This window comes from Lactuca saligna, chromosome 6 (assembly GCF_052625555.1).
Source record: "Lactuca saligna cultivar CGN05327 chromosome 6, ASM5262555v1, whole genome shotgun sequence".
Lineage (NCBI taxonomy): Eukaryota > Viridiplantae > Streptophyta > Magnoliopsida > Asterales > Asteraceae > Lactuca > Lactuca saligna.
This window is the reverse complement of record NC_136422.1, coordinates 62,050-76,180: the sequence shown is the minus strand read 5'-3', so window position 1 is coordinate 76,180 and position 14,131 is coordinate 62,050. Positions and strand designations below refer to the sequence as shown.

The following is a 14,131-nucleotide window of genomic DNA, read 5'->3' as shown; positions in this document are numbered from 1 at the left end:
ATAAATGCAGTTAAATAAATAAAGAAACTGAAAAAAAAACAAAAAGTAAGGGTAAAAGCGTCATTATAAAAAAGTTAAAAGCAAATTGGACCAAATTCGCAACAAAATGAAAAGTTTAAACCTGTGGTGCTAGTTCAAACCTTTTTGGACCAAATGCCAAGGACCATTTGTGCAGTTTTATCTTTTTAAATCACACGCCAGCGAATATCCGCGCAAACCATGTTGCCGGATTGGGGGCATCCTAATTCCTAGCTCGACTCTTGTGAAGGTCCTAAACTAACTAGCTGAACCAAAGTCCAAACTCAATTATGCCCAACTTTTTTCACGTCATAAAATAACTCCTCTCAGTTGAACCAGCGAGTCGACCCCAACGAGTCTCATTCTACCTCCGCACAGACAAGGACGCATGCACATCCAAGAGCTTGCAAAAAGAGAAATTGAATCACGCATCTGTTGATCTAATGCGAATTCTGTTTCCAAAAAACCCCTCTGAAATTTTCCCTAATTTGAATGGAAGCCCTAATCCTAAAACATATCCCCTCTGTGAATCTTCCAAATGTGGCCGTCTTTGGATCCTTTATCCATATCAACATTTTTCTCTCTTCTTCTTCTCTGGAGGCGAACTTTAATCTCTCCGTTGTTTTATTGGTATCGAAGTGACTAAGCAATTTGCTTTAGGTTTACAATCAGTTGAAGAGTTTAAAAACTACACTATATATACATTATTCTGTATAGAATAGGGAAGATAATAAGTTTTAAAGAGAAGGAAGAGATGGAGAGCTCTGACGCAGAAACAGGCATGGTTGATTGTGGTGTTGGGACCATCGTTTGGGTTCGGAGGCGGAATGGGTCGTGGTGGCCGGGTAAGATCCTGGGCCCCGATGAGCTCTCTGCTTCTCCTCTCATGTCTCCCCGATCTGGAACTCCTGTCAAACTTCTTGGGAGGGAAGATGCCAGTGTGTAAGTCCTCTAATTCACTTCCTCGATTTCATTCTTATGCTTTCTGTATCTCGTGTATATTTGCTGAATTGCTGAAAGAACAAAGACAACTGGTGCGGTATTCATTTGTTGAGGAAGTAAAAAAGAATGATTGGGTTAATGTCATTTTTTTTTTGTTTCTCACATTCGAACCTGTTGAACACACACCTGATATCACATAGCTACTTAGCTCAGCTCACATAAGGTGATTGCTTCGAACAGTTGTAAATGACTTGGATTTGTTGAAAAAAACTCAAATATGATTAAATCATCTAATAGTTCTTCTTGGAGCTTACATCTCTTCGGACAGAATGATTATATTATGGAGAAGGTAGATGCTTATTCTACCAATAATACTATTACCTATCCTTTAGTTGATTAAATAAATGATTACAATCATTAAAACACAATTTTGTTTGTGCTAAACTTGCGATCATCATTGATTGGTAAGTGAAACTTGAGTACTGACTTGGTTCTTTACTACTTGTTTTATGATTAATAAATCCTTACTCATTGTCTTCACTCATGTGTTGATCAACTGGACGTAAATAATTTGTACTTTATGTGAGCTAAATTCTAGGAGGTGGTGTATACTTGAGTGTCCAAGGATATTGTTATATGGGATTTGGGATAAGTTGATATAGAAAGATTCAGGACAAAAGATGTTTTTTTGTTTTTTTGTTTTTTCCAGTTACACCACCAAAGCAGTTTGTCAGCTTCTGCTTACTTTTATAGGAATTAGGAAGTAGGAACTATGTTCCCTGTCTTTGTCCATCGCATATCAAGCCACCAAAAGTTGATCAACATTTGAAGTGCTTTGTCTGGTAGCAGCTAGCAAAATCCATTGTCAGTTTTTGTTAAAACTTAAAACAACTTAAACACAGATCCTAAGTTTCTAACAGCATAGATGAAGATCATTGAAATCATTGTGAATGTCATTCATATATGTGATAAATGTCACTCTAAGTTCCTAAATTCTTATAGCGGCTGATGCTTTCACCTATCATAGCCTAACTACCTCGGCTATTTGACCTCTCATCGTTCATTGCTTCTATTACGTTTCTGAAGACAGCTTCAGCTTCCTTGGTTTTATGTAACCATGGACGGTGGAGCTTGATAACATGTTACAATCTAGACCTGATACTCACGAATTAGGGCACGATAGATTTGGTTATCGCTGAATGATTACAAATCAGGAAATGAATTCCCAAACAATCAAAAGCTACCTTCTAACTAACTTCAGGTCTATCTATACTTTTGCAACAGATACAAGACTAAAATGACATAAAAGCCCCTAGACCTGTAAAACTTATTCTTTTATTAAAAGTACTGAATCAACTACTAATTCTTAGTTCTTCTTGTGTAAGTAAACCTCAATACATTTGTATAAAGCTATCAGTCACTATAGGTTTTGACATTATTTATAATCATTCTGGTTATCTGCCAGCCAGCCTTGGAAGGAAAAAACTGAGGAGTGAAATTTTCTTTTTGTTCAGTTGATGTTCTTGCACCTAATAAGCTTTATTTGACAATGAACAGGGATTGGTACAACCTAGAGAAGTCGAAGCGAGTTAAACCTTTCCGCTGTGGTGAGTTTGATGACTGCATCGAGAGGGCGGAAGCTTCACAGGGAATGCCTCCAAAGAAAAGAGAGAAATATGCACGCAGGGAAGATGCTATCCTTCATGCACTTGAGCTTGAGAAGCAAGTGCTGGAAAAGAAATATGGGAAACCAGGTGTCCAATCTAATAATACCAAGTTACTAGGAAAAGACACAACTATAACTCCAGAATTATCACGTGACAGTGGTAAACATGTGGATCTGTCTCTTGATGACAAAAGAAAGGGTCTTTCCTTTCAGTCAAGGAGTCACCTGAATGTAGATGATGTACCTGTACGTCCTATTCTTTTCAAGCATAAACTCTCTTCCTTGGCTGCTTCAAATGGTTCCCATAGGCATGCTTCAGATGTCCTTACACCAGAAAATACGGTTATTGTCGGTAGTAAAAAGTTGTTGGAGAAAAAAAGGAAAAGGTCACAAGAGGGGAATACGGAGGAATCAGTTGGTAAGAGGCGTGACAGACATCGCCCTCTTGTTCAGGTACTCCTGAGTAGTGCAAAACTGCCCCACCATGACCACACTCACCCCTTGCAGCCACAGACTGATGGAGGGGAGGAGCAGAGAAAAGTTGTACACCGTGCAGTGGGTGGCAATGATCCAGGTGACACTAGAGAAGCTATCCCTGACCAAGTGGAAAATTCAGCACCCAAGTTTGAGAAAAGGGACGAGTCCTTCCCTGTTGCATTGAGTGAAGAAAACACTACTGAATCTAATGAAGACACTGAAACTGACTCTTCTGGCACTGAATCTCTGATGTCGGACACATATGATGCAATGGCTGCACTTTCAGGTTCATATTTTATTGTTTTTCTTCTGGATAATGTCATTGTTTTTCTATTTGCCAATGTCATATGCTTAGTGGTTTGAAACTCTCAGTTGGCCCATGGACACATAATTAATTCCATTGTTGTTGTGAACGTTGGCTTTTGCTTCTCAAAGCTGTTGCATGCATTAATTTGTGTTCATTCACACTCTGGACTTTACATTGATCCAGCGTGCCAATGATTGCATAATAATTACACATTTACTCTTCTTTGCAACTATACCGACCAGACATAGTAGGATTGAGTCTAGATCCTCCCTATGCTTCTCTACAGCTCTTTGAATAAATCCCAATGTCATAAAAAAGCAAAAAAGACATCCTTATTAGCAACTGAAACACCATGTTCATGATGTTTAGCAATGTAGCAGGGGGATTTTTCTGCCCAAAAGCCATAAAAACCCATTATGAATTCCGAAGACTGTTCAATTGAAAAATGTATTGATTGTCAAGTATTTACATTAATATCGAAAGATAGTTATTCTCAAATATGTGTTTAGTATAAGTACTTGTTTGTATTTTTGTGTTGTGACATTTAAATTTTTGAGGCCCAATGGCTGCTTGCAAGTGTTATTCATATTACTGTTTGAATTGTATCGAGTCCCTCCTGCTTAGTTTTCTGGTTGCACTTGTTTGTAACTGTTCCTCTCTCTCTCTCTCTCTCTCTCTCTCTCTCTTATTGCTTTTTGTCTGAACTTTTTGTTATTATTATTTTGATTTGTGGTTTAGATGAAGCTGAAGATGTTGAATTCATACCAAAGGCATTTGGAAGGCAAGGGGTACATGAGGAGAGCATGAGTGATGATGAGTCAGGAGGAGTTCCTGATGATTCCGTAGCAACAGTCTCCAAATGGCAGCTGAAGGGAAAAAGGAATAGTCGCAGTTTGAGGAAGAGAAAGGTAGCTACAAATTCCAGCCACTGGATGACGGGTTTCAATGGAATTGACACAAGTTTAAGTTTGAGAAGCAAAGCTAGTGGAGGCTTGCTAGACATGATGAGTTGGGATGATGATCCTGATCCTTACCCTTGTTGTTTGAAGGGATATTCATACTCATACTCATACTCAGGTGAGTACCAAATATACGATGACGATGACGATGATAATGATGATGACGACGATGATGTGAGGAGGCATGGGACCCGGATGTTGATTGATGTTGAAGTAGGAGTGCAATCAAGTTATCAGAGAGAACACGTGCCCATGATTTCCCTGATGAGCAAATTGAATGACAAGGCCATAGTGGGTCACCCTATTCCAGTAGAAGCCCTGGAAGATGGTTCATCTGATGATATGTTCCAAATGGAATCATTATTATTATTAGGTGGTGGTGACACAAGTGCGCCGCTTCAACCATGGAGGACCGCCAGGAGGACCGCCAAGTGTCGGGGGGTTGCAGTTGCACGGCCGCCTCAATTTTTATCAACATTAGAGGAAGAAGAAGAAGAAGAAGAAGAAGAAGAAGAAGAAGAAGAAGAAGAAGAGGCGGTGGCCTCCTTTCAGTTTCAGGAGTATTATGATGAAGATGGAAAAGCAAGTGTTAATCGCAGCAACAGCAAGGGAAGAAAGTGGGCTGCACCAAAAAAGCCACAAAGGAGGACCACCTCATCTTGCAGCAGTCAGAAAATAAGGACGTTATCATCAATAGGCGGGACCCAACAGCAACAACAGCAGCACAATATGGATTTGAAAGCAGAAGGTGAACAAGGGATAGGGATGATGATGATGATGATGATGATGAAACCAGAGTCATTGCCCACAGCAGTTGCTTGTATCCCTGTTAAATTAGTGTTCAGTAGGTTACATGAGGAGCTGGTTGCCCCCCGCCATCAATAAACATGATGTAAATTGTATGTAATTGATTATATGCTTCCATTGCCAAAGCGGTGGTTTTGTTTTTCTGTTTTCATGCAAGAGGAACATAACATTCAGTTAGTGGTGTTTGGTTTGCTTTGGCAAAAAAAATGTTTTGGGGAAGAGAATACTGTAAAGATAGAAAGGGAGGTTGAAAATTCTAAACCTGTATGGAGAAAGTGTATATGCTATGCAGTATGCAGTGTGTTTGATATTTGATTTGATTGAGTTACAGGATGATTTCTTGGTTTCTTTTATGGGTATTGCACGTGATGAACTTGAAATAACACCAAATGAGATCTCTTTTGAGAAGCTTCAGGTCTCTATCCATTTACCTCATCATCTTATCTTTACAGGGCAAATTACAAAAAAAAAAAAAAAAAAAAAGAGTATTTTTGGCAATTATTGTCATTACACCACGGATACTTTATGCTTTCCAATCAAACCATAAAAGTTGAGACTTTTTTCCAAATTAACCATTCTAATTCTCCAAATTAACCATTTTGACATGTTATATAAGATCAAATTGTTAAATTTGGAAATATGTCTAAAACTTAAATGGTTTGATTGGAAAAAAATAAAGTAGAAGTGGTTAAATCGCAAAATTGCCCAAAATATAATGTTGTTTCTGTAATTTACCCTTATTTGTATCATCCACTCATCATCATATATCCCATACGTATAGTCAGGGATAAAAGTTATTCACATATAAGAATTATCGTTTCTCCTCTTTTTACCCATTTAGTTCTATCTGAGAAAATAAATGACATTTGTAAACAGATGATTTATGGAAAAATAGTCAATTTTCTGACTTTCTTTATGTATAGAGTTTGATGCTATAAATATAATACACAAATAAATGAAAGATATATATATATATATATATATATATATATATATATATATATATATATATATATATATATATATATATATATATATATATATATATATATATATATTGCAAGTTTACATTTTTATTTAACAGAAAATAAATGAAAAATACTTAGTCTCTCTGTGGGACCTTGCACCGTTGTGGACTGCGTTCCACAGCGGGTGCAACAAATCCTTTGCATGAAGATGTCATATGTTACTTTGCATGAAGATGTCACATGTTTTGTGGTCAGTTTCATTTATTCCTATTATAACATTCTACTTTAAGAAATGATTAATACTTTATTTATTATTATGGGTTTTCAGTATTGGTAATCAGGCTACAAATGATCTCAACAAAAAAAACTGCACGAACTGCTATAGGGACAAGAGTGCAAACATAAAATGTGAAACAAAACTACAAACTGATTGCATTGAAAACTGAATTAAAGTGCTTTTAAAACTACCAAAAACTATAACTAAAAACTTTTACTACCATGTTAACCACAATATGGTAACCGATTATTCTCTTTATTGCATTAAACTCAAATTCAAATCAGAATTAACTCCAACACTCTCCCCCCTAATTCTGAATAGGGTCTTCAAGCTTTACAATTCCCAAAAGATTTTTCATCTCAGCAAACTTCACCCGAGGTAATGCTTTGGTCAAAGTATTTGCCCGTTGCTCTTCTCCACTTATATGATCTACACTAACTAATCCATTTTCAACACACTCTTGAATGAAATGGTATCGAGTCTCAATGTGTTTGCTCCTACCATGGAATACAAGGTTCTTCATGAGCTCTATTGTAGATTTGTTGTCTACATACAACTTGACCTTTCTAACCTCCCAGCTGGTCAATTCTTTTAATAGGTTTCTCAACCACAACGCTTGACACACCATTGATGTTGTTGCCATGAATTCTGACTCGCAAGAAGACAGAGCCACATTCCTCTGCTTTTGTGAACTCCATGTGACCAGATTTACTGAGAGATAAAATGCCATTCCAGTTGTACCTTTTCCGTCATCACAATCCATCATGTAACTACTATCACTATAACCCACCAAGTTTCCATCTCCTCCTTGACTATACACAAGACCATGATAAAAGTTTGTGGCTGCGGTGATGGAAAAGGTACAACTGGAATAGTACAACCTAGTTGTATCGACTGACCACCCCAACTGAGTAACTAAGATCTGGCCTTGTGTGTATCTGGTAACGTAAGCTCCTAATGAGACTCCGAAATTTTGTAGCATCTACCGTTGCTTCATCTTCATTCTTGTCTAAGTTTAGTTTTGGTTCCATTGGATATTTTGCCTCATTACAATCTGCCATACCTGCTGTTGCTGTTGTTAGCAATTTCTATGCATATCCCATTTGACTGATTGTTATACCTTTTTTTACATTGTTTCACCTAAATTCCAAGATAGTAGGTTATCAACCCAAATCACTCATATCAAATACTTTCTTCATTTGGTTCTTGAATTCAACTATCTTTTCTTCACCCGTACCTGTCACAATCAAATCATCTACGTATACACCAACTATTAGTATCGCTTTGAGTTTTGAAGTCGGTACACGGACTGTTCTTGGGGGCACATGTGAAAACCCATATCCTTGAGTGTTTTGTCGAGCTTAACGTTCCATGCTCTTGGAGCCTGTCATAGCCCATAGAGAGCTTTATTTAACCGGTAAACCTGATATTCCTTGTATGCAATAACAAACCCGTCCGGCTGTGAAACATATACCTATTCTTTTAACTCTCTGTTTAAGAAAGCGGATTTCACATCAAGATGGTGAACTTTCCAGCCTCCCATTGTTGCAAGAGCTAGGAGCACTCAAATTTTCTCTAATCGTGCAATGGGCATAAAAACTTCATCAAAATCAACCCCCTTTCGCTGCACATACCCCTTCGCAACCAATCGCGCTTTGTGTCACACCCCAGAACCGGAACGGCGGAAACGTTCAGGGGTGGAGGATGTCATGTTTAGTATCACAAGACATGCATCATAGTAATCAAAGTAATGAACAACCATTTCATTATAAGGAAAGTGTTTACAAAGTATGTGGTTCACATAACATAGACTACAAAGTAAATAACAAAACAAGACTTGAAGCTATACTGCTCCATCTTCTGAATCTCAGTGCGCGTACCTGTCTACTGGTCTCCTGAGAATACAAGTTATTTTGAAAGCGTAGATCAGCATTTAAGCTGGTGAGTTCATAAGATTTTAGTGATGTAAGAAGTTGTAAGAGAGTTGTAGTAAGTAATTGTTTAGAAAAGTTCGTCTGTTCCTCCAGAAAATCCTATATTTCATGCTTTGATGAAAGATAAGTAAAAATGACTCTACAATCCTTTCTATGAGTACTAAATGGATACAAGTTATATAAAACCCAGAGTAAACAAACAATCGATTGTGTGTATCTGCCCTAAGCCCACAACCAAACAAGGAACAGGAAATGAGGCGGAAGGCACACATCCCATTGGTTGTTAGATCTTTGTTGTATATAACCCTGGTATATTCACTTGGTACTCACGAAGTTAATTGTAATAGTTCCTTTAATTTGATGTAAACATTCTTTAAGAAAACCCTTATTTCTTTTAGTAAAAATGGTAACCACAGTGGTTCCTTCTATAATCACTTTTTTATACTAGCTATATATAATCTAATACCGAATAGATAGTTAATTGTGTGAATCTGCCCTAAGCCCACAACCAAACAAGGAACAGGAAGTAAGGCGGAAAGCACACATCCAAATACTTATCGGGTATCAATTATATATAACCCTGATGTATAAACTAAGGAATTATAGAGTTGACCACCTAAGGTCCTTTAAGTTTATATTGGTTTAATAAAATGAATTAAACCCTTTATTGGTAAGTTTCTAGTTTTGTCTACCAAATGTTCTATTTGAAAAGTATGTTTTGTACTAGAAAACGGTGTATTGAATTTGTATACTATGACCTGGCTCATACCCGGTACTCCTTATGATTACTTGGTGTATACGGAATATATATGTAACTAAGATCGAATAGATAGTAGGTTGGGTGAATTTGCTCTAAGCTCACAACCAAACAAGGAACAGGAAATGAAGCGGAAAGCACGCATCCTACTACCTGTCGGATCCAATTAATATATATCCCTTATGTATACACTAAGGAATCATAACATTAGCATTATAGGCCCCCATTCTACTGGATGTACTAGACTCGACTGTTCTGTTTGTCGTTTGTAAAATGTAAGTTTTCCATAGTTTATAGCTATCTTAACTCGAAAATAGTTTGCATTAAATTTCAAGTGGAACTGTCACAATATGAAAGTAATGGGAAAAGTAAGTACACATTTGTCTTTTAAATTGACATACCGACGTACGGATTACCTTAAAACGTAATTGTTTTATTTAGGTCATTATGTGAAGGCTAGTACCCACACTATACGCTCTTCCTGTCAAGAGATTCTGGGGACCAAACGCGACTTCAACAAACAATTGCTAGGTCGTGTAAATTCACATTAAAGTTATACGATCATGTATACCCAATTTAACGATCGCCTTTTGTTTAGAACAATGAGTTAGTGATTCATTGGTATAATTAGATCTTGTAGTGTTCTCATGCTATAGCGTTTAGTGTGTTTGTTCTGTTATAGTATCTTAGTATGTTCTTTCTGTTATCATGTATTGTGTATAGTAGGGATGAAAGTGGGTCCAAACCCGGACCGGATGGACCTGGACCCGGAACCGTTTAACGAGATTTTTTAGAACCGGAAACCGGACCGGTATATAGGAACCGGTTCCGGGTAAAGTGGATCTAGAACCGAAAAACCCGGAAATAGGAAAGTGGGTAAGGTGGAACCGGGTAAAATGGGTTTAGAACCGGAAAACCCGAACTTTTATTTTTATTTTTATTATTATTATTATTATTATTATTATTTTGTAATTACCTCAATCGCATAATCATTCAACCGTTATAAAAAAAAAAATTAATAAACAAAAAATTACATTTAGGTTATTGACGACATTGATTTTTTTTTTAAATTAACGTGATATAACAAAATTGGTTTAATATTACTATGAAATATGAACTTTTAGTTATGTGATTGTGAAATATATTGTACGTTCCTAGGGATGAGTTAATTGTAACATGATTAGAGGTTCTAATTAAAAAAATAGTTAGAATAATTAAACAACAAAATGAATATATAACCTTTTGTAAAAGATCCACTGTAAATAGGCTAAAAGCTTATAGAACTTTAACCCATTAAGCCAACAAAACAAATTGACATTAAAAATAATAAAACTTTCGATTTCACTCTTTTTATCAAATACACTATTATATAGTCAACTTCACTCAAATAAAACACCATAAGCCAATTTTTCAAAATTTCTCACAAATAACGAAATCACCCTTTTTAATTAAACCATTGTTTAACATATAAAACCAAACTTGTAACCATTTATTTAATATTAATACTACATATAAGTTATGGTTCTTACAAACGAAGTTCACTTGAGAGGGGAATGAGAGATAGACTGAGATTTTGTTAGATGAATATCATGCTTTATATCTGTGAGTTTTCCATTACTTCAATGTTTTCTCTTTATTATTATTATTATTATTATTATTATTATTATTATGAGAGCTCATATGCAAATTGAGATTATGATAAACAACCATCTCCAATCCTATATCCATTTTCTTTAGATCAAAATTGTATAAATAATATTTCTTCTTTAACTGACACTATTTTTTATACAAATTTCTATACCAAAAATATATTCCTAGTATATTCATTTTTTAAAACTTATATAGATTATGATAAAATACCCATCAACTTATAATCTTTTTTACATTTATTTATATTTCCTATATAAAAACTTTATAAAACGTACAAAAATTGATTACGGTCCATTAAACCTGGTTCTGGTTTTTTTTACATATCCGGTTCCAAAAACCGGTTCCGGTTTTTTTACCTGGAATACCCGGACCTGTTGGACCCGTACCCGAAATACCCGGAACCCGAATAAGACTAAATTTGGAACCCAATACCCAGACCGTTTAAACATTTTCCGGTTATACCAGTTCCGGTCCGATTCCGGTTCCGGTCCGGTTTTTCGGTTTTATAACTCATCCCTAGTGTATAGTATGTCTCTCTGATGTATTGTATCTACCTCCCCGTTTCTCTTTATAGTATGCTCTAGTATCTAGTATGCTTGTACTTTAAAAACGGAGTTTTGTTAAACTATAAAGTAACATAACTTTAAAAGAGTTTTTGAAATGTTTTGATAACTTATAAAGACATAAGCAATTTTTTGAAAGATGTTTATAACAAACATCTACATAATTATCATTGTGTTCAACTTGTATCCCCCCCTAAAAGCATTTAGAACAGTTAAAAGATTCATTATAGGGGTATGAACTCACCTTATGTTGATGATTCAAACGAATATGCACGTAAGGATGAGAAGTTCCACGAATGAAGTCCCGAGACACAAACGAGTCCTAAATGACATATATGGCATGTATTTGCATGAATATAATGTTTATAAGCAACTACATGCAAGGAAATACCCTTAGGGACTAGGAAACACTTGGACCAAGTGTTAGAATCACATGTGATTCATCGAAGGGATGTTTAAGGCCAAGAAATGGTGTTTAAGGCCAAGAAATGGTGTTTACGGCCATGGTGTAAACTCATGGTAAAATGTGCATAAGAGGGTGTTTGAATGCTAGGGGAACTTGAGGGACCATTGTTTTACACAAGGATGAGAAAAACCAACTTAATGGAAGGTGTTGAGGTGTTTACGGCCACACCTTAAAGTGTATGGCCATAAACTCTCCAAATGGTCTCATTTTGGGTCATAAAGGCAAAGAGTTTCAAAGGTTCAAGTGTTCCAAGTGTTAGCAAGGGTCTATAAGTGTTTAAGGCTCAAAACATGACATTTACAATGGTTTACGACCAAGGGAGATGCTCCTGGCCGTAAACTCTCATTGATGTTGAGTTTGATGATGTTTCAAGGCTATGATCTAGTGTTTAACATGTACAACTAGATGGTAGATGGAATACTCACACTTTGGAGGGCCTTTGAGGAGTTTTCAGCCACCAAGAACAAGTGTGTGTTCTTGGTGAAAGTTGAAGATCTAACCAAAATTTTATTTCCATGGATGAAATCAAAGGGTGATTCAAGAATAAGAAGGATAACAACAACTAGATGGAAGAATCACTTACATTTTGGAAGACCGGGAATGAAAATCTTGATGATACTTGAGAGAGTAATGAAGTGTTCTTGAGGTTAAAGTGAAATAATGAAAGAAAAGTGAAGGAAAGGAGTCTTATGGAGGGAGTTTACGACCCACCTTGAGTTTACGGCCATAAACTCATGTGTTGTGACCGTGAACATCCTTTTGGTGGTGTAAATGCTTGAATGTTGCACAGTGTCTCTAGCAGGTACATTCTAACACTCATGACTTAAGTGTTCTAGGCTTAAAACCCAATAGAATGACCCTTAACAAGGCTAGAAGGCAATAAATTTTTGGGTTGTCACACTTTGTGTTTTAGTACTTTACCTTCCATATCCTTCTTTAATTTAAATACCTACTTCAGTCCAATGGGTCTATGTCTATGTGGAAAATCTGTCAGATTCCACGTTTTATTTTTTTCAAGTGAGTCGAGTTCAAATTTCGTTGCTTCTAGCCAGTCTCGATCCCCTGTTGCTTCCAGATATGTGAAGGGTTCTCCACCAACAAACATTAGGTCAACTTCTTCATCTTCATTGGGGTGAGTTTCAGCAATATCTCAGGTAGAGATCAAAACCCACGCATAAGGGTATTATCAAACATAGAAGGGCTTATTCCTTGGTTGTGTTCAAAAGATGCGTTTGAAAAATCAAATGTAAGAGGGGTTGAGTTTGTTTGATTACCTGTGCTCATGCTTTTCAGTGTCGTTGAAGGAGTAACCATCGACGACTGGAAAGAAGGATTTTCTTCATCGCCTGGGTTTTCATATGCTTCCTCTCCATATGTTGGTGAATTAAAAAAAAACTTCTAAAATACCCAGATTGTTCACCTTGCTCTCTATTTTGGGCTTCAACCCAATCCACTTAATTTTCTCTTCAAATATGACATCTTGTCCCACCATTATCTTATTCTCTTTAGGGTTGAACAATCTATAAGCCTTGGTACCGGGTTTTGACCCCCAAATACACCACTTGGATACTTCGATCACTTAGCTTAGTTAATTGATTTGATGGTTTCTTCATGTGTGCAAGACAACCAAACACTTTGACATGATGAAGTGTTTGTTTTTTCCCTTTCCACACTTCACACGGTGTCGTGTCCTTTACTCCTTTCGTTAGCCTTCGATTTAGAACATACACTGTGTGACAAACAACCTCCCCCCACAATCTTTCTAGCACACTTATAGTCTTCAAGAATGATCTCGTGGCTTCAAGAACAGTCCGATTTCGACGCTCAACTACACCGTTCTGTTGGGGCGAATACGGTGCACTTAATTACCTTTTTATGCCTTCTTTGCTGCAAAATTCTGAGAAAACTTGGGAGGTGAATTCCCCTCCCCAATATGTCCTGAGTGCCTTTGTGACATCCCCAAAATCTCGGCCAGAAAAGACCGATTTTCATTTATGCTTTTAAATATTTTTCAGAGTAAATCCTTTTGATTTGAAAGAGTTGCGGAATTTGTTCCCAAAAACAAAACATGATAAAACGATGTTTACCAAAGCATTTCATAAAAGAAATGTATTTTCATTATAATCAAAACTCGGGGTGTCATGTTCCGATACAGACCAATAAGCATAAACGAATACATTACAAGTCATATAACAAATATAAACATATGCAGACTTGCAAACAAAACAACTTGATGGTTCATCCATCTTACGCCCTTGCGCCACTTCCTGTAATACAAATAAAACTGAGTGGGTCAGGCTTGGGAGCCTGGTGAGCATATAGGGTTTTCAACCCACAATA

The 14,131-nt window shown here is 36.6% G+C and overlaps 1 protein-coding gene across 1 annotated transcript; it reads left to right on the top strand.

The window, feature by feature from the left end:
* Nucleotides 1–257: 257 nt before the first annotated feature.
* LOC145000244 (uncharacterized protein At1g51745-like) lies at nt 258–5,486 on the top strand. The gene is made up of 3 exons (XM_078959438.1): nt 258–960; nt 2,518–3,389; nt 4,149–5,486. The coding sequence occupies exons 1-3, from the start codon at nt 773–775 to the stop codon at nt 5,252–5,254; spliced, it is 2,166 nt and encodes a 721-aa protein (XP_078815564.1). The 5' UTR covers nt 258–772; the 3' UTR covers nt 5,255–5,486.
* Nucleotides 5,487–14,131: the final 8,645 nt, after the last annotated feature.